This window comes from Pelophylax lessonae, assembly GCF_965119305.1.
Source record: "Pelophylax lessonae genome assembly, chromosome: 8".
NCBI classification, from domain to species: Eukaryota; Metazoa; Chordata; class Amphibia; order Anura; family Ranidae; genus Pelophylax; species Pelophylax lessonae.
This window is the reverse complement of record NC_138775.1, coordinates 11,400,895-11,426,269: the sequence shown is the minus strand read 5'-3', so window position 1 is coordinate 11,426,269 and position 25,375 is coordinate 11,400,895. Positions and strand designations below refer to the sequence as shown.

The following is a 25,375-nucleotide window of genomic DNA, read 5'->3' as shown; positions in this document are numbered from 1 at the left end:
GGAACAGGTCGAGCGGGACGCTGGCGGAGGGCTTAAGGGTTGTTGGTCAGCTTGGCAGGGCTGGGGGCCGAGAAAAATAAAAAAAAAAAGAGGGGAAAAGAGAGAGGAAAAAGCGCGGAGGCTGAAGGAACGGTGGCCCGAGGTAGGGGCAGGCCAGGGTCTGAAGGAACAGGGCAGGCCAGAGGCTGGAGGAGCCCGTGGAGGGAGGCTGCAGACATGGGGCAGGCAGGGCAGAGGCAGAAGGACCCTGTGAAGGGAGGCTGGAGGCAGGGGCAGGCCAGGGTCTGAAGGGACCGGGCAGGCCAGAAACTGGAGGACCCAGTGAAAAGAGACTGGAGGCAGGGGCAGGCCAGGGTCTGAAGGAACAGGGCAGGCCAGAGGAGCCTGTGGAGGGAGGCAGGGGCAGGCAGGCCAGAGGCCGGAGGAGTCCATGGAGGGAGGCTGGAGGCAGGGGCAGGCAGGCCAGAGGAGCCTGTGGAGGGAGGCTGGAGGCAGGGGCAGGCAGGCCAGAGGCCGGAGGAGCCTGTGGAGGGAGGCTGGAGGCAGGGGCAGGCAGGCCAGAGGCCGGAGGAGCCCATGGAGGGAGGCTGGAGGCAGGGGCAGGCAGGCCAGAGGCCGGAGGAGCCTGTGGAGGGAGGCTGGAGGCAGGGGCAGGCAGGCCAGAGGCTGGAGGAGCCCTTGGAGGGAGGCAGGGGCAGGCAGGCCAGAGGATGGAGGAGCCTGTGGAGGGAGACTGGAGGCAGGGGCAGGCAGACCAGAGGCCGGAGGAGATGGTGGAGGGAGGCTAGAGGCATGGGGCAGGCAGGGCAGAGGCTGAAGGACCCCGTGGAGGGAGGCAGGGGCAGACAGGACAGAGGCCGAAGGAGCCCGTGGAGGGAGGCTGGAGGCAGGGGAAGGCAGACCAGAGGCCGGAGGAGCCCTTGGAGGGAGGCTGGAGGCCGGGGCAGGCAGGACAGAGGCTGGAGGAGATGGTGGAGGGAGGCTGGAGGCATGGGGCAGGCAGGGCAGAGGCTGAAGGACCCGTGGAGGGAGGCTGGAGGCAAGGGCAGGCAGGCCAGAAGCCGGAGGAGCCCGTGGAGGGAGGCTGGAGGCAAGACTGACAGCCACAAGCATGACACCCAGAGGCAGAGAAATGATGGGACTTGTAGTTTTGCAACAGCTGGAGGACCACAGTTTGCATATCCATCCTGATATTATAAACGTCTTTTGAAAAGCTCCGGTGATGTGTTTATGTTTATAAATGAGGGTTACAAAATATTCTTCTACATTATGGTTATGAATTCTTTATTATGATGCAAAGAGCCGGGATGTACAGAACAAAAGCCTTAATAACCAATCAGAGACAAGCTTCTATTAAAATTTGCAGTACGCTGCTGCATGCTGATCCTCGATTGGTTAGTTAAAAAGGCTGAAATAAAAATTTGCATGCAGTTCTCATGGAATGACAGTTTCACCTGTGAAATCTTCATAGATTGTAGCTGAAAATTAGAAGTCATATCGTAGAATAATATAGAGAACGATAACTGATTGTTTTTGCTGATCAATATACATAAATCCTTATAAAGGCCCCAAAGTTTGATTGTTTATTTGCCATTTTGGTTTGTCTTTAATATCTATCCTCCCGTCTCTCTCTCTCCGCAGACCGTCTCACCCTTTTGCGCCATATAAGATGCCATTCCTCAGCTGGCCCCTACTTCTGTGCATTGTGCTGTGCTGTGGCATTAATGGGGATCCCGCCATCACCCCTCGGCTGAAGCTGTCCTATCACGGTGAGTCTTGTTATCCGTGTCAGCTGTTTATATACTCCGTGAGATAATTAGAGGTAGTTTTATTGGATGTAAAAACTGATGTAAACAGAACCCATTTTTCTTTAAAAAAAATGTGACTGAACTGATGGAACAAATGGAACGCCTGGGTAAAAGGGGCCTTAGAGCGGTGGCTTCCAAACTGTGGCCCTTTGCTTGCCTTTACCTGGCCCCTGAGGCCCTATTCCAGCCACTGACACCCACAATGGGGCACTATTCCTCCCACTGACACCAATGATGGGACACTATTCCTCCCACTGACACCAATGATGGGGTACTATTCCTCCCACTGACACCAATGATGGGGCACTATTCCTCCCACTGACACCAATAATGGGACACTATTCCTCCCACTGATACCAACGATGGGACACTATTCCTCCCACTGACACCAATGATGGGGCACTATTCCTCCCACTGACACCAATGATGGGGCACTATTCCCCCCCACTGACACCAATGATGGGGCACTATTCCTCCCACTGACACCAATGATGGGGCACTATTCCTCCCACTGATACCAACGATGGGACACTATTCCCCCCCACTGACACTAATGATTGGGCACTATTCCTCCCACTGACACCAATGATGAGGCACTATTCCTCCCACTGACACCAATGATGGGGCACTATTCCCCCCCACTGACACCAATGATGGGGCACTATTCCTCCCACTGACACCAATGATGGGGCACTATTCCCCCCCACTGACACCAATGATGGGGTACTATTCCTCCCACTGACACCAAAGATGGGACACTATTCCTCCCACTGATACCAATGATGGGGCACTATTCCCCCCCACTGACACCAATGATGGGGCACTATTCCTCCCACTGACACCAATGATGGGGCACTATTCCCCCCCACTGACACCAATGATGGGGTACTATTCCTCCCACTGACACCAAAGATGGGACACTATTCCTCCCACTGATACCAATGATGGGGCACTATTCCTCCCACTGATACCAATGATGGGGCACTATTCTTCCCACTGACACCAATGATGAGGCACTATTCCTCCCACTGACACCAATGATGAGGCACTATTCCTCCTTCTGACACCAATAATGGGGCACTATTCCTCCCACTGACACCAATGATGGGAGAAATTTTTTTGCGATTCGGCAATGCGTTACTTTAACTGACAATTGCGCGGTCGTGCAATGCTGTACCTAAATAAAAAAAAAATTTCCCCACAAACAGATCTTTCTTTTGGTGGTATTTGATCACCTCTGCGATTTTTATTTTTTGCACTATAAACAAACAATGAGCGACAATTCTGAAAAAAAAAAACAATATTTTTCACATTCTGATATATAACATTCCCAAAAAAAAAAAAAAATTAAAAATCAAACTTTTTTAACTTTTTAGGCCAATTTGTTTTCTGCTACATATTTTTGGTAAAAAAAATCACAATAAGCGTATATTTTGATTGATTTGCGCAAAAGTTATCGCTTCTACAAACTATGGGAAAGATTTATGTAATTTTAAAGGTTTTTTATTTTTTACTAGTTATGGCGGAGATCTGCGTTTTTTAGCGGGACTGCGACATTGCCGCGGACAGATCGGACCCCTAACTGACATTTTTTACACCTTTGGGGGGACCAGTGACATTACTACAGTAATCAGTGCTAAAAATATGCACTGTTACTGTAATAATGACACAGGCAGGGAAGGGGTTAACACAGTGGGTAATCAAGGGGTTAAATGTGTACCTATGGGAGTTTCAAATTTTATGGGGGCGGGGCTTATGAAATGACCATAGAGACATGTGATCCTATATAGAAGGATCACAGGCGCTCTGTGATCATTCCAGGGAGAAGAACGGTCAACTGTGTTTGCAAAAGCTGCCTTCTCTCTCGCGGGTGTCAGGCGCAATCGGAGCCGCCTGCCCCGTGCATTGGAGTACCCGCTGCCGAGTGGGGGCAGGAGCGTGCCGGCGGCGGCGCACGCTCGCCCCCTAGCTGCAGGCGCGCGACCGACGTTGGTTCGCGCAGGAGGGCCGTGTATATCGGCGGCGGGCGGTCCGGAAGCGGCTAAAAGCTTACCTATAGGTAAAAGTCCTAAGAGTGGGTTTACAACCACTTTAAGGGAAATTAAATGTCTTTCGGTTGCTGTTGGTGACGGCGGTGGCGGCGCTATGCCCTTCGTCTTATTGGACAGAGGTCAGCGGAACCGTTTTGGTAAAGAAAGGCTCCGTCTTTTTCATCAACATCCATTCTTTCACTGGCTACACTCTGATTTATTGATGATGATTTATTGATCATCTGATTTTTTGATGATGGATACATTCATGATATCGGACTGATAACGGATTCTGCTCACTCCCCTCCGTTTCTTAGGGGTATAAGGAGGGTCGGGGTTGTATAACATGTAATAGTAATTCTTTATATTGAGCTGGCGGTGTGACGTGAACAATCGGGCACCCTAGAGAGAGAGTCTCTATGCTGCAAACTGCCCACACTTAACCTTTGACCCTCACAGGATATTTAATAAAAAACGTCTTAAGTGGCCATCAGTGTGACGGCTCTAGTGGTTGGGTAAACAGCGAGGACCGCGCCTGTGAAGTGCCAGCGCCATTATTGTCCCCTGTACTGGTCCTTTAAGGGGCCCCATAAAGGGAGCGTACATTCTTTGTCTTGGAGGCGACTGATGCTCTTCACCGTGTCTGAGCCACCGCCAGGCAATCAGAATACTTAATATGGCAGCGCAGAGCGCAGTCTGGGTGTGCAAAATGCAACTATTTAAACGATTATTATTTTTATACAGGATTTATATAGCGCCAACAGTTTGCGCAACCCTTTACAATGTGAGGGAAGACAATACAGTTACAATGCAATTCCCTACAGGAGGAATTAGGGGGCGCTGCTCGTTAGAGTTTACAATCTGGAAGGGAGGGATTACACATTTATTTTTTTTACCAATGAACTGAAATCTGATTGGCTTGCACTAGGGCTGGTGGTACTTTGGACAGCATCATTGCCTTTCTGTTGCCTTCAGCGCCAGGTTTTACCCCTTTCATGACCAGGCCATTTTTTGCTATTCAGCACTGCACTTCTTTAACCACTTTACCATCGGAGGATTTTCCTACTTAACGTCCAGGCCACTTTTTGCAACTTGGCACTGCACAACTTTAACTGACAATTGCGCGGTCATGCAACCCTGTAACCAAATAAAATTTACGTCCTTTTTTTCCCACAAACAGAGCTTTCTTTTAAAGGTATTTGATCACCTCTGCGCTTTTAATTTTTTGCGATATTAATAAAAAAAGAGCGAAAATGTTGCGAAAAAATTGACATTTTCTACTTTGACAGTTAAAAAATATCCAATATATTCAATTTTTGTCATATATTTAGGCCAAAATGTATTTAGCTACATGTCTTTGACAAAAAAATTCTCAATGAGCGTATTTTTAACTGCTTTAAGACTGGAAGATTTTACCCCATTCCTGACCAGGCTATATTTTGCGATTCGGCACTGCGTGACTTTAACGGACAATTGCGCGGTCGTGCGACGCTGTACCCAAATGAAATTCATGTCCTTTTTTTCCCACAAACAGAGCTTTCTTTTGGTGGTATTTGATCACCTGTGCGATTTTTATTTTTTGCACTATAAACAAAAAAACAGTGTCAATTTTGAAAAAAATAACAATATTTTTCAGATTTTTTTATATGAAATTCCCCCCAAAAAATGTAAAAATCAACATTTTTTTAACATGTTAGGCCAATTTGTTTTCTGCTACCTATTTTTGGTAAATCGCAATAAGCGTATTTTGATTGGTTTGCGCAAAAGTTATTGCGTTTACTAACTACGGGAAAGATTTATGTCATTTTTATTGTTTTTTTTTAACTAGTAATGGCGGCGATCTGCGATTTTCTTTTTTTTTTGTGGGACTGCGACATTGCGGCGGACAGATTGGACCCCTGACTAACATTTTTGACACTTTTGGGGGTACCAGTGACATTACTACAGTAATCAGTGCTATACATATGCACTGTTACTGTAAAAATGACACTGGCAAGGAAGGGGTTAACTTTATTAGTGATCAAGGGGTTAAGTGTGTCCCTAGGGGCATGATTCTAACTGTAAAGGGGCGTGGCTTGTGATGTAACCACAGAGACATACAATCCTACATAGCAGAACCGTATAGTCTCTGCAGTTACACCAGGGAGAATGACAGACGACTATGTTTACATCAGCCGCCTGCCTTTCTCCCTCTCCAGCGGGAGATCGCAAGTGACCGGCAGACATCGGAGCGGTCGGTCACTCGCGCGGGGGCGGGAGCACGCCTCAGGCAGCGCGCGCTTGCCCCCTAGAGGCTCATGGGCGAGCAACGCACCGGTACGTCGCTTTGCCCAGGAGGGGCTGACTGCCGCAGTAAATGTACTTGCGGCGGTCGGCCAGTGGTTAAAGTGGAACTTTACTCATAACAACTTGATAAAAAACAATGTTCTTTAGCAAGGAACATACATTCCAAATTAATAATTATGCCACCAAAATTATTGTGTGCTGTAAATTGCCTCCAGCAGTGTTCCTTACATAGTTACTCAGGTTGAAAAATTATACAAGTCCATCCAGTTCAACCAATAAAAGAAAACAAAAAAAAAAAACAACCATACAATCCCATACCTGCAGTTGCTCCAGAGGAAGCCCCCAGCAAAGCATGATCTAATTTGCTACAGCAGGGGCAAAAATTCCATCCTGATCCCCCGAGAGGCAATAGACATTAATGGCTGTGTGTTGAGTTATTTTGAGGGGACAGCAAATTTACACTGTTATACAAGCTGTACACTCACTACTTTACATTGTAGCAAAGTGTCATTTCTTCCGTGTTGTCACATGAAAAGATAGAATAAAATAGTTACAAAAATGTGAGGGGTGTACTTACTTTTGTGAGATACTGTGTTTAACAGCTTTTCTTGCTATCCATAACAAATTCCCATACAAAAAACTTGGCACCACAATATTATACTTGGTTCTGTATTCTCTAAAAAGGGGCGGTACTGGGAGGTGGGTGCAACCAAGGGACGGTCCTCAGAAGTGGGGTAGGGGGCGGAGACGAGGGGTGACTCTGAAGGGGGGAGTACCTGCACCTATTCTCTGAGAAAAAAAGCCCTGGACAGCAGCCATCTGATGATCTGTGTACATGTGATGGTGTATAATCGGTGATGGGGTATAATCGGTGATGGTGTATAATCGGTGATGGTGCATAATCGGTGATGGTGTATAATCAGTGATGGTGCATAATCGGTGATGGGGTATAATCGGTGATGGGGTATAATCGGTGATGGTGCATAATCGGTGATGGTGCATAATCGGTGATGGGTATAATCGGTGATGGGGTATAATCGGTGATGGTGCATAATCGATGTTGGTGTATACTCGGTGATGGTGTATTGTCGGTGATGGGGTATAATTGGTGATGGTGCATAATCGATGATGGAGTATAATCGGTGATGGTGTATAATCGGTGATGGTGTATAATCGGTGATGGGGTATAATCTGTGATGGTGTATAATTGGTGATGGGTATAATCGGTGATAGGTTATAATCGGTGATGGGGTATAATCGGTGATGGGGTATAATCGGTGATGGTGCATAATCGATGTTGTTGTATACTCGGTGATGGTGTATTGTTGGTGATGGTGTATAATCGGTGATGGTGTATAATCGGTGATGGGGTATAATTGCTGATGGGTTATAATCGGTGATGGGGTATAATCGGTGATGGTGTATAATCGGTGATGGGTATAATCGTTGATGGTCTATAATATGTGATGGTGTAAAATCTGTGATGGGTATAATCTGTGATGGGTATAATCTGTGATGGGGTATAATTGGTGATGGAGTATAATCGGTGATGGTATATAATCGGTGATGGTGCATAATCAGTGATGTGTATAATCGGTGATGGGGTATAAGCGGTGATGGGGTATAATCGGTGATGTGTATAATCGGTTATTGGGTTATAATCGGTGATGGGGTATAATCGGTGCTGAGTATAATCGCTGATGTGTATAATCGGTGATGTGTATAGTAAGCTTTCCTCAGATAGTTTAAGGATCTGATTCTGAAATATCATTGGCTATTTACCATCTGTTAAGTCAGCCACACATCCTCCAACCTTCCCACAATGTAACCTTTTCATCTCATTGTTTCCTTTCCTCTCTCCTCCACCAGATTTGTCCCTCCACGGCCTGCGCACCTACACCAACAACCGCTCCTGCTGCTACGACGCCCTCTTACTAGACGAGGAACGTGGCCGCCTCTTTGTGGGCGGGAAGAATTATCTGTTGTCGCTAAGTCTGGATGACATCACCAGGAACGAGCACATGGTAAGCACCACTTCCTTCTAGAATTGTCACTTCGGGCTATGATTGAATGGAGTGACCGTCTTTGTAACGTATCAACTGGCACCCCGACTGGGTACCTCCGGCTCCTAGTGCTTCCCGAGGGCTCCAAGCACTCCACCAGACACCATAACCACCGCAGACCCCACGAACCGCCACAGCTTGATTGGGGTCTCGCTGTCTCCTACCCACCCTGGACCTACAACAAGGCTCAAGGTTCCAGTGGGTGAACCTCTCTTTCCCTAGAGAGTGCAGCAGGAACAGGAACAAGCTCTTACAAGAGCCTAGTGATTATTCAAGAGAGTATGAAGAGCATAGCAATCCCTTGTAGCAGATTCCCCCAATAGGAGACAGGACTCTAGATTGAGGGTGAAGTAGAACTCAAGGTTTAATGGTACAGCTGCTCTTTTATACAGTTTTCCCCCACAAGGTTACTGCCCAGGTGGACCTTGTGGGGAACAGGACATGAAATTCACAATCCAATAAAAACAGAGTTTTACACTCAGTCACTCCCATACAGTGTACACAATCCCTCCCCTCTGCCTGATTACATTATCATATGCAGATGAAATTGTATACAGGAATAGCATTAACCTGAACTAATTATCTAGCCATCTGGACAGAACAATGTGAGGTCATTAGCATTTAAAGCGGAGTTCCACCCAGTGAACTTTTTTTTAAATAAAAATACCCCCGGAACAGTCAGGGCTAGTGCATTCCACAATGGATAGCCTCTGATCTGTCCCGGGTTGCACTTACCTGCAAGACGAAATACTTACCTTGAAAATGTATTCTCCAGCGCTGCCATCTCAGGTGTGGGCAGCTTGAAGCCAGCGCGATCCTCTTCTGTGTCCTCTTCCGTCTTCTCCGGTCCCACGATGCACTGCGCCGGCCCCGCCGTCACTTCCGGGGCTGCAGCGTCATCCCTGCACAGCTTCTGGGCATGCCCAGAAGCTGTTTTGCAAGGTATGATGGCGCCTGCACCGGAACTGACGTCGGGGCCGGTGCAGGCGCATTGATTCCTGGGAGCGGTGACGTTCAGCTCCCAGGAATCATTGCATGCCAGGAAGTGACGAATCGCTGTGGCCGCCGAGGGGAGGAAGAGGAAGTAAGGTAAGTATATTATCTTCTAAACGAGGTAAGTAAAAAAAAAAAAAAAATTGCGATTATCCATTTGTTTTTCAGGTGACCCGGAGCGAGAAGATGGAGGTAAGTATAAATTTAGGGTGGGACTCCACTTTAACAATGGGACAGGCAGACTTAACACAATCCACATAACACCTCAATAGATAGACAATAGGACAAGACTGCCAATGACAGTCTGTCTGTCTCCTACATTGAAGTACATGGAATACACATCTATGTATTGCTATGATTATTTAGGTATCACAGACTTCATGGCAACAGGCTATAGGTCTCACAATGTAAAGTGGGATTAAATCTTCATATTTCTTGAGAGATATTGTTGATAAATATTACTCTCCCATTTGAAGTTATCCAAACCATATTCTCAGTGTCCATTAAGTATCTGTCTTTCTTCTCTCTTTTTTTTTTTTTTTACATTTCTTTAGTTACTTCCTGGTTTCTGGCCTAGGCCAAAATGATGTCATACATCCCGGGAGGGGAGGAGGGGCTTTCACACCTTAGCACACCCTCCTGCCTGAGCCAAGGGTAGATGCATAGCTCCCAACTGTCCCTGATTCAGAGGGACTGTCCCTGATTTGAAACAATGTCCCCCTGTCCCTCTTCCTTTCCTGTTTCCTCTTTCCGTCTGCCCCACAGATCAGCTTCCTCTATTGCGATTCGTATGTGGAGGCGATTCGGGGCAGCCGAGCCAGCCTGGCGCAGAATATCTGCAAAAGCAGCAAAGCCCCGGCACAAACAGTTCATTTTGGATGGGTTGAGAAATGGGTGGGGACTTGTATTGCTGATTTTGGATGGGTTGAGAAAGGGGTGGGGACTTGTATCGCTGATTTTGGATGGGTTGAGAAAGGGGCGGGGACTTGTATTGATGATTTTGGATGGGTTGAGAAAGGGGTGGGGACTTGTATCGCTGATTTTGGATGGGTTGAAAAAGGGGTGGGGACTTGTATTGCTGATTTTGGATGGGTTGAGAAAGGGGCGGAGACTTGTATCGCTGCCGGTGACCCCAGTGGGAAAGATTTTCCCTCATTTGCTGTCCTGGTGACCACACAGGAATTAAATTGAAAAAGAAAACTCACCTCTGGCAGTTACATTCAGATATTTCTTTTTACCCTTCATCCAGTTTTATGGCACCCCCAGCAATGTCCTGCGGTATACTGCACTGGGAGTTACACAGACAATGCATGTCTAAAGGGATGCCGGGGTGCGTGTTTCTTGCATTGACCATGTGGGGTATGGTAAAAAAAAAAAAAAAAAAACACTCTTTTTGAAAGATGTCAGTTCCTGTAATGATCTGTCTTAATATCTACAGGACAGAAGCAGATAAGGAACGTGCAATAAAATCATATTTATATGTGGCTAACCAAGATAAGAAATAGTAATCTCTTCTCTTCTCTCCCCAACCAGATTCACTGGCCGGCGCTCGTGGAATGGCGAGAAGAATGCAACTGGGCAGGAAAAGACATCAATGTGAGTACAGAAGACGTATGGGGGACCGTTTACTGCTTACAGCGTAGTGGGCGGGGCTTTTGTATAAAGAGGGCGGGCTTAGCTGCTAGATCAATCTGATGGTTCAGCGATGCAAAGTTCAATACAAAAGAAAGAGATCAATGTTAATTCTTTAATGCTCCTCCTCAGGGCCGGGACAAAGGGGTGGGCAGGAGGAGCAGCTGCCCTGGGAGCCCAATGGGTTATTGGTATACCAATGGGTATAGGTTATAGGGATGGGGGCACCCTGACCCTAACCCGAAGCAGGGCTGTAGATAATTTTTTTTCCTGTGGGGAGTTCAGCCTTGAGTACCCAGAGAACAATAATTAGCACGTCTGCCATGCTGTGACAAATTGTGGTGTGTATATATATATATATATATATATATATATATATATGTGTATATATACAGGGCTTTTTTTCAGCGGGAACGTGGGGGAACGTAGTTCCGGCACCTCCAACACTGACTGTATTTAATGGCAAGGGGGGGGGGTTCAAGGTCTATTTATGCTAGCTGCTGGGTGATTTATTGTTGCTGGAGGAGATCTACTTTTGCAGGGTGGGGGAGGGGTGTCTACTGTTGCTCAGGAGGTCTATTGTTGTTGTTGGGGGGGGATCTACTGTTGCTAGGGGTGGGTCCTATGTTGCTGGGGGTCAGTTGTTGCTAGGGGAGGGGGTATTTTGTTGCGAGTGATACATTGTTGCTGGGGGAGGGTTTATTTTTGGTGGCTGCTGGGAAGTCTATTGGTGCTGGCTGCAGGTAGATCTATTATTGCTGCTGGGGATCTTTTGTGGTTTGGGGGGTTGGGTTATTAGTTCTGAGTGGTTCATTGTTGCTGAGGGGGTCTATTGGTGTTGGCTGCAGGTAGATCTATTATTGCTGCTGGGGATCTTTTGTTGCTGGGGGGGGTATTTAGTTCCGAGTGGTTCATTGTTGCTGAGGGGGTCTATTGGTGCTGGCTGCAAGTAGATCTATTATTGCTGCTGGGGATCTTTTGTTGCTGGGGGGGGTATTTAGTTCTGAGTGGTTCATTGTTGCTGAGGGGGTCTATTGTTGCTGGCTGCATGTGATCTAGTTTATTGTTTTTCTTGTCATTATTAACAAACTCCATACATATTACTTAGTACCACAATGTTCCATGGTTCTGTATTCTCCAAAAGGAGCAGTACTTGGGAGGTGGGTAGGGGGTGGAACCAAGGAATGGTGCAGGAGGTGGGTAGGGGGTGGAACCAAGGAATGGTGCAGGAGGTGGGTAGGGGGCGGAGACAAGGGGTGACTCAGAAAGGGGAGTTCCTGCAAGTATTGTCTGAGAAAAAAAGCCCTGTATATATATATATATACACAGTATATACAGCGCCCCCAGCAGGCACATCTGTTAGTGAAGCAAATAGTAAACATGGCTTCAATGCCAGCCGGGCCCTGCCTATCAGCCTCGTGGATGAGACGGGTGGTCTTCCCAGTAGCAGTGCAGCTCCCGCAGCTGATAGGCTACACTAGACTAGCTGCTGTGAAATTGACCGATGCTCGGGGGGGATTTGGACCCCCCCGAACCCCCCCCTTATCTACGCCTTTGACCCGAAGGTAAGGAGGGGGTGCAGTTTGGCATATTTGCCCCGGGCGCTGGATGACCTTGTCCTGGCACTTCTCCTCCTTTCCCAAGTCTTCCAGACAGGTTCTGTCTGATTGCAAACACTAGATTAGCTGCAGCCTTTAAAGCGGTTGTAAACTCAATTAAAAAAAAAAAAAAAAAAAAAAAAACCTGCAAGACAAAGGCATAATGAGCTAGTATGCATCGCATACTAGCCCATTATGTGTAACTTACCTTAAAACGAAGCCCCGACACGGACCCCCGGACATCGCTGCGGGCGCTGCCATGGTCCCTCGTCGTCTCTTCCGGGTTCGGCGGCTCCGGCGCGCTGATTGGCCGGAAGAGACGGCTCCGGCGCGATGATTGGCCGGAGCCGCGATGACGTCACTCCCGCGCATGCGCGCGGAAGTGATTTTTCCGGCAAACTCCGGCAAACTAATTGAAGGTCCCCCCCGGACCTTCAGAGCGCATGCGCCGCTCGCGCGAGCGGCTGCATGCACTGTAAATATCTCCTAAACCATGCCGGTTTAGGAGATATTATTTGTACCTACAGGTAAGCCTTATTATAGGCTTACCTGTAGGTCAAAGTGTCAAAAAGCGGGATACTACCGCTTTAATGACATTAAATACCCACAATGCTCCTGGTGGCAGAGATCGTGTGACCTTTGTCTAGGCAAAATAAAAACAGGTGATTTGCTTCTGCTGCCCAAATGATTAAATTGTAATGATTGGTCCCCATTCCCCGGGGTGTGACGGACACTCCGCCCTGTATGACAAATATTATTGTAAATAGATTTATTGATGACAATATTTATTATCTGATGCCAGTGCAGGTCACACGTCACCCCCCAGCGCTGTGCCAGGGGAGACTAACGCACCCATCGCTGCCCCCGAGGCTCCCAGCATGCTTTGAGTCCGTGTTTACTTTCAGAGAGCTGACTCCCAGGATCCCAGGTCAAAGGTCATTTTCAAGTAGGAGGAAATCAGTGGCAGTTAAATAAAGGCGCGGGCGATGGAATGAAGGAGAGGCGCCAAGGTGACCCCCCGACAGTCCCCCGGTGTTCAGATTTACAACAAAATCCCCCCCACCCCCCACAGTCACACATTATTTTATTATTATTATACATTTATATAGCTCTGACATATACCGCAGTGCTGTACAGAGATTACTAAGCCAGTCACATCCGTCTCTGTACCAAAGGAGCTTACACTCTAATGTCCCCCCCCCCCCCCCCACAGTCACACGCTACTGTATTAATATTATTATACATGTATATAGCTCTGACATATACTCCTGTGTGAGTGTTAAGTAGGATTTCTCCAGCAGTGGGCAGATAAGAAGGTATACAATGAAGGTGTGGAGGAGGGGGGGGGGGGGACTAAGCAGGAATTCGGTGAATCTGGCGTTATCACATACATATATACATTCCTCCCCTGCATTGCCTCTATGGGACTCCTCCATATCTATAGAGCCGTACCGCGTCATCATCACCCATACACCACCCCCCCCCCCCTCAGGACACAGCCAGAACCGAGGGTACAATGACCAGGACACTGCAGGTGGTCTCAGACCAATGACCAATCAGATCAATGCTTTTTACAAATAAATTTTTAAGTGATAATAATCCCAGAAGTGAACATTCATTATATTGCAGCTTACCGATTCTTAGATGTGAATCGGTATTAGTTCTGAATGTATGCCCCCCCCCACACACACACACACTCTGCTAAAAAAAAATTGGGGGGATCTAAATAATTTTCTAGCAAAAAGAATATTGATTTAAACTTGTAAACAAAAAGTGGCAGAAAAAGCCTGGTCTCTAAGTGGTTAAAGTTGGCAAAACATTAAAGAATTGCCCCAGTAAGCTAGGGTGACCAGACGTCCCCGGTTTCGAGGGACAGTCCCCGGACCAAGTCTGTCTCCGGTTTTGGATTGGACTTGAACAGGGGACCGGGCAATTCCAAAGACAGTCAGTGCAGAAAAAAGAAAAAAAAATTCTGCACTGCTGCTACTAGCTTAGGGGGGGGTTCCATTATCCGTGCCCCCAGGGATTTTTTTCAGCTGGAACTTGGTGGAACTCAATTTCACCACCTCTGGCTCAGACCTTCTGCTCACCACTATCCCTTCTTGTAAACACAGAGGTCCGGCTTCTGTGTTTACAACTGACAGCTCATCTTCAAACGACAACCACAGATCTGATCTCCTGAGGGACAAGGGAGGTGCAGATGCCTCGGGTGCAGTGAGGATGCCAACGCTCTTACAGGATAATCTCTCTGCAAGTAAGAGAGGCGGAGCCACCTACAGTGTACGGGGCGGTACTAGAGCTGGCTGGGTGCTTAAAGTGGTTGTAAACCCACTTTGTTGACATTTACCTATAGGTAAGCGTATAATAAGGCTTACCTATAGGTGCTATAAATATCTCCTAAACTTGCACTGTTTAGGAGATATTTACTTTTTAAGCAGCCGATGACATCATCAGCGCATGCGCTCTGAAGGAATGGCCACCCATGCCGTTCCTTCAGAGCCCTGTGCCGTGAACGGCGGCTCCCGCGCACATGCGCGGGAGTGATGTAATCGTGCCTCCGGCCAATCAGATGGCTGGAGGATGCGAACCAGGAAGCAGGACGGCTGAACATGCCGGCCATCCTGTCGCTGTGTGGGTGGCACTGCGGGGGCTTCGTTCTAAGGTAAGTATTTCATAATGAGCTAGTATGCGATGCAAACTAGCACATTATGGCTTTGCCTTACAGGTTTTTTTTTCTACAGGCTAACTTCCTCTTTAAAGCTGTAGTATATCCGCTTTATAACTTTTACCTACAGGTAAGCTTATAATAAGACCTATAAACCTGCACGGTTTAGGAGATATTCACCCTGCATGCAGCCACTGACACCAACGGCGCATGCGCTCTGAAAGTCCGGCGGACCTTCAGAGCTCCGTTCCGCGCGCATGCGCAGTAGTGACGTCATCGCGGCTCCGGCTACTCACAGCACCAGAGCCGCTGAACCCGGAAAAGACGCCAAGGGAACATGACAGCTCCCTCAGTGTCACTGGTGGGGCTGTATTATAGGGTGTCACTGGTTGGGCTGTATTTGTTTTTTTTGTTTTGCTGAGATTGGAATTATTAATCTGCTGAGCGGAGATTTCAGTTTGGATCCCGGGAGTCTTGCTAAGTAAATTCCAGCAGGCCAGGAGCTGTCAGTCCCCCCCCCCTCAGTTGTCTGCTGTGATGAAGGGATGGATGGAGAATGAAGTGGGGGAGGGGACGTGCGTGGGACCTGCCGGGAACAAACAGATAAATTGTGCAAGTTATGACATTGCTGCTCATACAAATATTTTCCCCCCCTGCAGGTAGAATGTATGAATTATGTGAAGATCCTTCAGCTGTACAATCGCACTCACCTGTACACCTGCGGCACTGGAGCCTTCCACCCCACCTGCGGCTACCTTCACGTGGGACAACGCACAGATGTAAGAAGGGGGGGGGGGGATACTCTACATTCTTACCAACAATAGTGTTGGCGTACTGCTTTGTTTGGGTGATATTGTGTGTTGTGGCTGGAAATGGTGTGACGTACTGCAAACTTTGCAAAACTCTGTGTGACGTACGGGGTGCCACCCTTGAACGCCACCAGTAACTCAGTTTGCAAAACTCTTTGTGACGTACGGGGTGCCACCCTTGGACGCCGCCAGTAACTTAGTTTGCAAAACTCTGTGTGAGACGTACGGGTGCCACCCTTGGACGCCGCCAGTAACTCAGTTTGCAAAACTCTGTGTGACGTACGGGGTGCCACTCCTGGACGCCGCCAGTAACTTAGTTTGCAAAACTCTGTGTGACGTACGGGGTGCCCCCCTTGGACGCCGCCAGTAACTCAGTTTGCAAAACTCTGTGTGACGTACAGGGTGCCACCCTTGGATGCCGCCAGTAACTTAGTTTGCAAAACTCTGTGTGATGTACGGCGTGCCACCCTTGGACGCCCCCAGTAACTTAGTTTGCAAAACTCTGTGTGACGTACGGCGTGCCACCCTTGGATGCCGCCAGTAACTTCGTTTGCAAAACTCTGTGTGACGTACGGCGTGCCAACCTTGGACGCCGACAGTAACTTAGTTAGCAAAACTCTGTGACGTACGGGGTGCCACCCTTGGACGCCGCCAGTAACTTAGTTTGCAAAACTCTGTGTGACGTACGGCGTGCCACCCTTGGACTCCCCCAGTAACTTCGTTTGCAAAACTCTGTGTGACGTATGGGGTGCCACCCTTGGACGCCACCAGTAACTCAGTTTGCAAAACTCTGTGTGACGTACGGGGTGCCACCCTTGGACGCCGCCAGTAACTCAGTTTGCAAAACTCTGTGTGACGTACGGGGTGCCACCCTTGGAGGCCGCCAGTAACTTAGTTTGTGAAAACTCTGTGTGACGTAGGGCATGCCACCCTTGGAGGCCGCCAGTAACTTAGTTTGCAAAACTCTGTGTGACGTACGGCGTGCCACCCTTGGACGCCACCGGTAACTTAGTTTGCAAAGACTCTGTGTGATGTACGGCGTGCCACCCTTGGACGCCACCAGTAACTCAGTTTGCAAAACTCTGTGTGAGGTTCTGCGTTGTTCCAGGACGTTGTGTGAGGCTGTGTGTTGTTGTGGATGTGAGAACTGACCACGGCACGTTAAGGTGTGCTAGAGTGGCCCCACAAGACAGGTGATAGGTACACTTGAGAGGCCACTAAAGCACACCCTATGTGCATTCCCAGCGTGCTGGGCCCTTTGTTGGACACGGTGGGATATTTTTGTGTTGCTGAAGAAAACTGTACAGCGTTGTCTATTTTACAGGACACGGTGTTCAAGCTGGACACAGCCAGGCTGGAGGATGGGAAAGGCCGCTGTCCGTATGACCCTAAACATGCAGCGGCTTCAGTGCTAATTGGTGAGTAGAAACTTCCTGCACTATCCCCCCATCCCCCCCCCAGTTCAAATTCCTACCCCAGCATATACAGTTTACAACTTCCGCTGCTGCTGGCTCCTGCTTTATCAGTGCTGCTTTCCTGAACTTCTGGTCTTCACAGGAAAGAATTAACAGTGGACAGTGCAGTCGACAACTAGTCTGTTAGCTTGGAGAAGTAAAGGGGGAGGAGCAAGGGAGTGCCTTGCCATCCTAGTTAGCAGTGGACAGTGCAGTCTACAACCAGTCTGATGAGTTAGCAGGGATCCTTAAACTACGGCCCTCCAGCTGTTGCAGAACTACAAGACAAGTCCCATGAGGCATTGTAAAACTCTGACATTCACCTGAACAACTGGAGGGCCGTAGTTTGAAGACCCCTGGGTTAGAGGATGGAGGAGCAAGAGAGTGCCTTGCCATCCTAGATAACAGTCCAGTCTGTAAGCTTGGAGATTGTAGGGGGGGGGCACAGAGTGCCTTGTCATCCTTGTTATAAGTGGACAGTGCAGTCTACAACCAGTCTGTTAGCTTGGAGATTTGAGGGGGAGGAGCATGGGAGGGGGAGTGCCTTGCCATCCTAGTTAACAGTGGACAGTGCAGTCTACAAGCCAGTCTGTTAGCTTGGAGAAGGGAGGGGAGGAGCAAGGTAGTACCTTGCCATCCTTGTTATAGGCGGACAGTGCAATCTACAGCCAGTCTGTTAGCTTAATGGAGAGAGGGGGAAGAGCAGGGAAGGGGGAGTGCCTTGCCATCCGTAGCCATCCTAGTTGACAGCGCAGTCTACAACCAGTCAAGGGAGTACGTTTCCATCCTAGATAACAGTCCAGTCTGTAAGCTTGGAGATTGTAGGGGGGGGGGAGCACAGAGTGCCTTGCCATACTAGTTAACAGTGGACAATGCAGTCTACAAGCCAGTCTGTTAGCTTAGAGAAGGGGGGGGGGCAAGGGAGTACCTTGCTATCCTTGATATAAGTGGACAGTGCAGTCTACAAGCCAGTTTGTTAGCTTAGAGAAGGGAGGGGGAGGCACAAGGGAGATCCTTGCCATCCTTGTTATAAGTTGACAGTGCAACCTACAGCTAGTCTGTTAGCTGAGAGGAGGGAGAGGAGCAAGGGAGTTCCTTGCCATCCTTGTTACAGGCGGACAGTGCAGTCTACAAGCCAGTCTGTAAGCTCGGAGAAGGGAGGCGGAGAAGCAAGAGAGTGCCTTGCCATCCTTGTAACAGTGGACAGTGCAGTCTACAAGCCAGTCTGTTTGCTTGGAGAAGGGAGGGGGAGGAGCAGGGGAGTACCTTGCCATCTCAATTAACAGTGGACAGTGCAGTCTACAACCAGTCTGTTAGCTTGGAGATGGGAGCAAGAGAGTGCCTTGCCATCCAAGGCTGTGGCTTGGGGCTGTGTGTTTCTATTGATACACACAGTGTACGAAGATACAACTCTAGTCCCTGCATACAACGGTGGCTCCATAGGATGCTGCAAGAGAAAGGAGCCACCCTGGAACAGAAAACCCGAGGCAGCAGTAATGCTTAAACTGGAACATAGGAAAGGATTAAAGGATAAAGAAGCTGCATACTAAGCAAATGATTAAATCAGCTGCTTAAAGTGCTGTAATATCACTTTAAGGATTAGGATTAAGGTTAAAAAAAAAACTGCTCAGCATTCTCACAGCCATCCCTGTATGGTGTCTTATATGGGTATTTCCTGTAATCATCGGCTCCATCTAGTGGCCATATGTGGTACATTTTCCTAAAATAACGGAATCAGGAAAATATGTCATTATGGCCACTAGATGGAGCTGACAATAATTTTTATGTACATGAAATGTGAATGTGAAATTGTAAAATCTATAGAAGCGTCTCCTGCTCAGAGATGTGCATCTGAGGGAAACATTACCTCCCCATTTCACTTCTCCTTAGTAAATCCCTCTATTATGTCCCAACACTTTTCTCCAGCTGCACGCTGTGTAATTATATACACTTTTTCCTTCCCAGGAGATGAATTGTACTCCGGTGTCGCCACGGATCTCATGGGACGAGACTTCACCATCTTCCGCAGCCTGGGACGGCGCCCGCCCCTGCGCACGGAGCAGCATGATTCCCGCTGGCTGAATGGTGAGTTCCTGGAGCCAGCGCCATCCGCTGGCATATTTTCTTGTGATGTAGGCATCACTGAGACCTGGGTTCCTGGGTAAACCCCTGTCATTATTTTTATGTCAGGTGCCCCTTTAGGGAGATTTTCCTTCACTTCCTGTCTTGTAGACTCAACAGGAATTTTCAACATTCAGGAAATCCCCATTAGATGTCCATGGAAGAGGTCATTCCATTGGAATATTTCCACTGCTCTGGTGGCACCTCTAAGGCTAGTTTCACACTGTTGGGCTTTAAAATGTGCTGTGCAATTTGAAACAAAAACATGTGTTATGTTAAAATTTAACACAGCGCATATGCAGTAATTATCTGGTTGTTAAGGACACCAGCAGATGCCAGCATCCTAACAACCAGTGAATTGCGAAGCCGGCACCGGCCAGCATCCTTAACAACCAGTAAATTGCGAAGCTGGCACCATCCTTAACAGCCAGTGAATTGCGAAGCCGGTACCAGCCAGCATCCTTAACAACCAGTGAATTGCGAAGCCAGCACCAACCAGCATCCTTAACAACCAGTGATTTGCGAAGCTGGCACCATCCTTAACAACCAGTGAATTGCGAACCAGTGAATTGCGAAGCCGGTACCAGCCAGCATCCTTAACAACCAGTGATTTGCGAAGCTGGCACCATCCTTAACAACCAGTGAATTGCGAACCAGTGAATTGCGAAGCCGGTACCAGCCAGCATCTTTAACAACCAGTGAATTGCGAAGCCGGCACCGGCCAGCATCTTTAACAACCAGTGAATTGCGAAGCTGGCACCATCCTTAACAACCAGTGAATTGCGAAGTCGGTACCAGCCAGCATCCTTAACAACCAGTGAATTGCGAAGCCGGCACCGGCCAGCATCTTTAACAACCAGTGAATTGCGAAGCCAGCACTGGCCAGCATCCTTAACAACCAGTGAATTGTGAAGCCGGCACCAGCCAGCATCCTTAACAACCAGTGAATTGCAAAGCCGGCACCGGCCAGCATCCTTAACAACCAGTGAATTGCGAAGCCGGCACCGGCCAGCATCCTTAACAACCAGTGAATCGCGAAGCTGGCACCGGCCAGTGTCCTTAACAACCAGTGAATTGCGAAGCTGGCACCGGCCAGTGTCCTCAAAAAAACAGTAATTGGCTGGTTTTTAAGGATGCGGGCAGGTGCCAGCACCTTAACAACCAGTGAATTGCGAATCCGGCACTAGCCATCATCCTAAACAACCAGTGAAGCGAAGCGGGCACCGGCCAGTGTCCTTAAAAAACAGTAATTGGCTCCTTGGTAAGGATGCTAGCAGGTGCCAGCTCCTTAACAACCAGCTTTTTCACTGGTCATTATGGACGCTGGCGAGTGCCGCCTCTGCTATTCACTGGTTGTAAAGGATGCCAACGGGTGTCGGCTCAGCTATTCACTGGCTTGTTATGAATGCCAGCAGGTGCCGGATCCTTAACAACCAGCATTTTTTTTTTTTTTAATTTGTCATGTGACCCCCAAAAATGCACTGATAAATGCACCCTGCAAACACAGCGCAGAGATGTGAAAAGTTACATAAAGTGAAAAGTTTTGATGCACTTTTGTCATGCTGGAAAGGTGCTTTTTAGCATGGTGTGAAAGGGACCTAAATCTTGTATTTACCCACATGGCAATCCGGACAACTGAAGCAAATCTCTCTATCAGGGACACAGACAGTGATAGAAACCTGACAGAGGTTCTAACCCCTCCCCCAACCACTTTATACAAAGTTTTGCCTTTAGTTATACTTTTTTGCAGGAATGATCTTTATTGCATAAGTACATTGGTCCTGCTTGACATGGTGTAAGTGAATATATCTCCGTATCCTCTCCACCTAGTCCAATCAGAGAGCTCCTTGTATTCAAAACACTACATACTCTATGAATGAAGTGAATGCCCCCCTGTTCCATGGTCAGAGTGCAGAGGCAAAGCTGCTTGTATAGGACCCAAAGAATCGCTGCTATCACTGTAGTAGCGTCAACTACTACAGTGAACGTTCGCTTCCCCAATGGCTCCTTGGGTATATGGAGATACAGTATGTATGCATAGAACCCAAGCAGGACCCAGATTGCGGCTATCACTGTAGTAGCTCCAACTACTACAGTGATTGTCAAATTCCCCAGCGGTCACTCAGGTATGAGAAATACATACTTGTATTGGTTCAAACTGCATCTCTGTAAGTATGCAATAAAGATCGTACCTGGCCAGGGGCGTACGTACAGGGGTCGTGATTGCTACCCGGCCCCATGCTCCAGGGGGCCCACGGCCCCCGCCCTCCCCCCGTACACCTAGATAGAAGAGGCAGCATCATGTAGAGGAACCGATCCCTCCATGCAGCCGCTGAATCCGCGTTTCTCCTCCTCTCCCTCCTGCAGACATTCAGCAGCTGCGGGAGAGAAATGGTGGTAATCGATTACTCTACATGCCACCCCCCCCTCCACCTTTCTGTCCCTGTCCTGCTTCCCCTGGGCCCCTCCTCATCCCCCCCACCCCCGCCCGCAGTGCTGCTGGGTTAACCCCTCTCACCTTTCGCCGGGGGGATGCTGCCAGGATGGAGAGCGGGGAATGGGGCACTATTCCTCCCACTGACACCAACAATGGGGCACTATTCCTCCCACTGACACCAATGATGGGGCACCATTCCTCCCACTGACACTAACAATGGGGCACTATTCCCCCCACTGACACCAACAATGGGGTACAATTCCTCCCACTGACACCAATGATGGGGCACTATTCCCCCCACTGACACCAACAATGGGGCACCATTCCTCCCACTGACACCAACAATGGGGCACCATTCCTCCCACTGACACCAACAATGGGGCACCATTCCTCCCACTGTCATCAACAATGGGTCACCATTTCTCCCACTGACACCAACAATGGGGCACCATTCCTCCCACTGACACCAACAATGGGGCACCATTCCTCCCACTGACACCAACAATGGGGTACAATTCCTCCCACTGACACCAATGATGGGGCACTATTCCCCCCACTGACACCAACAATGGGGCACCATTCCTCCCACTGACACCAACAATGGGGCACCATTCCTCCCACTGACACCAACAATGGGGCACCATTCCTCCCACTGACACCAACAATGGGGCACCATTCCTCCCACTGTCATCAACAATGGGTCACCATTTCTCCCACTGACACCAACAATGGGGCACCATTCCTCCCACTGACACCAACAATGGGGCACCATTCCTCCCACTGACACCAACAATGGGGCGGCATTCCTTCCACTGACACCAACAATGGGGCACCATTTCTCCCACTGACACTAACAATGAGGAGCGTCTGCAATCGCTTGATTTATTCTCCCTGGAGAAGAGACGCCTGAGGGGGGACATGATAGCAATTTTTAAATATCTCAATGGGGATCTAGGCTTAGAAGAAAAGCTATTCAGGATTGCATGAGGACTCGGGGGCATACAATGCGATTGGAGGAGAAGCGTTTTAACCTCAGGCAACGTGGGGGGTTCTTTACTGTTAGGGCTACAAGATTGTGGAATTCTCTACCACAAGAGGTGGTTTCTGCGGGAAGTATGGTGGCTTTCAAAAGACTCTTAGACGTACATCTCAAGGATCAGAACATTCAGGGTTATGCGAGATGATTACAGCCACACACACCTACACAGGTTGAACTGGATGGACTGTTGTCTTTATTCAACCTCACCTACTATGTAACTATGTAACTATGTAATGGGGCACCATTCCTCCCACTGACACCAACAATGGGGCACTATTCCTCCCACTGACACCAACAATGGGGCACTATTCCTCCCACTGACACCAACAATGGGGCACTATTCCTCCCACTGACACCAACAATGGGGCACTATTCCTCCCACTGACACCAACAATGGGGCACTATTCCTCCCACTGACACCAACAATTGGGCACCATCTCTCCCACTGACATTAACAATGGGGCACCATTTCTCCCACTGACACCAAAGATGGGGCACAGTTTCCTCTCACTAACGCCAGAAAAATGTTCTGTTCCCGCTGGCCACAGTCCGAACCCCCTAAAGACTGAATTACAGTAGACTGGCCTTTTGTTTAGAAAGCTTGGAGACCCCTTCTCTATACAGAGCTATTGCTGTCCATTCATTCTGTGCACCTGAAGCTGCAGAGATAGAGATGGAGGGCTGTGTCCTCAATCTCCTATCTCTGTCTCAAAGGTGAAACATCAGAGGTCTGTTTAGACCCCTGATATCTCACCAAAGCCCCCCAAAGGGGGTCCTACATTTTTTTTTTTTAAATAATAAAAAATAAAATTGTAAATAAATAAAATGGTCAAATTAAATAATTAAAAAAAAAGTAAAATAGCAAAAATAACTGACACCAGTGGCGGAACTACCATGGTCACAAAGGTCACACTTGCGACCAGGCCCTGGCGTTCTGCCACCGTGAGGGGGGACCCAAAATGGCAGCTGCGGGACCATAATAAAGGGTCCCACGATGAGAGTAAAGGATCCTGGCCAGGGGGACCAGGCGCCCTTCATGGTTTCTTGCACCGGGGCCCTCAATGTTCTAATTATGCCTCTGTATCTGGCAGGACGCTTTAAAGGGCTACATGGTGATCCGACACTGGCCAGGGGCACTGGAGTATTGTTAGAGTGCAGTAATACTGGCATTGCTGGCACTGATCATGGTGGTAGAGGCAGCTCAGTCCGGGAACGGCCACACACACCTTATTTGCCCTTGAGGGAGATATCTGGGGAGGAGCCGTCTGATGTCTGGAGATGAGTGATTTATGAGTTATAGTAGTCGGACATTAACTCCGCTACAGCTATAAATAGCAGCATGTATTAAAAAGGTCACAGACTGTATAAGAAATTGGGACACGCAACAGTGACAGCCAATCAAATGTCATCTTCCCTCGAGGGAATGAAATACGCAGTCTTGGCGGCAAAACCTCAATTTCTTCACTCCGGATTCCGTCTATCGCCACAAATCTTTCCTAAATCTGTACAAAGTCCAATGTGAGCAGAAGGGCCCGGTGATCTTCCTGGTCACATGACGATCGGCAGAATCCGTCAATATATATTGAATTGTTACTGTCCTGAGCAAATTTATGAATTTTTTTTTCCCCCTATTTTGTATTTCAGAGCCAAAGTTTGTGAAAGTTTTCTGGATCCCGGAAAGTGAGAACCAAGACGACGATAAAATCTACTTCTTCTTTCGGGAGACGCCGGTCGAAGGGCTTGGAGGCGTTAAACAGTCGTACGCTCGGATTGGGCAGATATGCCGGGTAATTGTACTGAGATATAGGCGCTGACCGTTCTATGAGGAGCAAAGTAGAACGAATTTTTAAGGGTTGTTAGTAATAAGTAATACCGTTCTTCTATAATAACGTTCATTTAATAATTGTTTACTGATGTTGTCATGCTCATTTCTCAATTGGCCTTTGTATAATCGAGACATTCTCACTCCCTCTCCAGAATGATGTGGGAGGTCAGAGGAGCTTAGTGAATAAATGGACGACATTCCTGAAGGCGCGACTTGTCTGCAGCATGCCAGGAACCGATGGTGGAGGGGACACTTATTTTGATGAGCTCCGTAAGTATTTATAATGAGTACCTCAGTATAGAGGGTATCAGGACAATATCCCCCCGGACAATATCCCCCCGGACAATATCCCCCGTGACATAGGGTTAGGGGGTTAGGGTTATAGTTAGAGGGGGGATATTGTCCAGGGAAGATATTGTCCGGGGGGGATGTTGTCCCGGGAAATATTGTCCTAGAATCATATACATCCTAAATATATAGAACCAGTTATCCAACTGTCCATCCAGAGCCTCTGGTTTATAGACCTGATAAATCCTAAATATAGAACCATTTATCCAACTGTCTACCCAGAGCCTCTGGTTTATAGACCGGATACATCCTAAATATAGAACCCCT

General features: G+C 48.3%; 1 protein-coding gene across 1 annotated transcript in view; it reads left to right on the top strand.

Annotated features, from left to right (window-relative positions):
- SEMA3B (semaphorin 3B) overlaps window positions 1–25,375 on the top strand; it is a 73,085-nt gene that overhangs the window by 25,564 nt on the left and 22,146 nt on the right. The window contains exons 2-9 of the mRNA XM_082266494.1: window positions 1,642–1,769; window positions 7,994–8,148; window positions 10,714–10,776; window positions 15,735–15,854; window positions 17,209–17,302; window positions 19,304–19,423; window positions 24,580–24,722; window positions 24,913–25,030. Of these exons, the coding sequence (XP_082122620.1) occupies window positions 1,670–1,769; window positions 7,994–8,148; window positions 10,714–10,776; window positions 15,735–15,854; window positions 17,209–17,302; window positions 19,304–19,423; window positions 24,580–24,722; window positions 24,913–25,030 (913 nt within the window). The 5' untranslated portion in view covers window positions 1,642–1,669. The remainder of the gene's footprint in view (window positions 1–1,641; window positions 1,770–7,993; window positions 8,149–10,713; window positions 10,777–15,734; window positions 15,855–17,208; window positions 17,303–19,303; window positions 19,424–24,579; window positions 24,723–24,912; window positions 25,031–25,375) is intronic.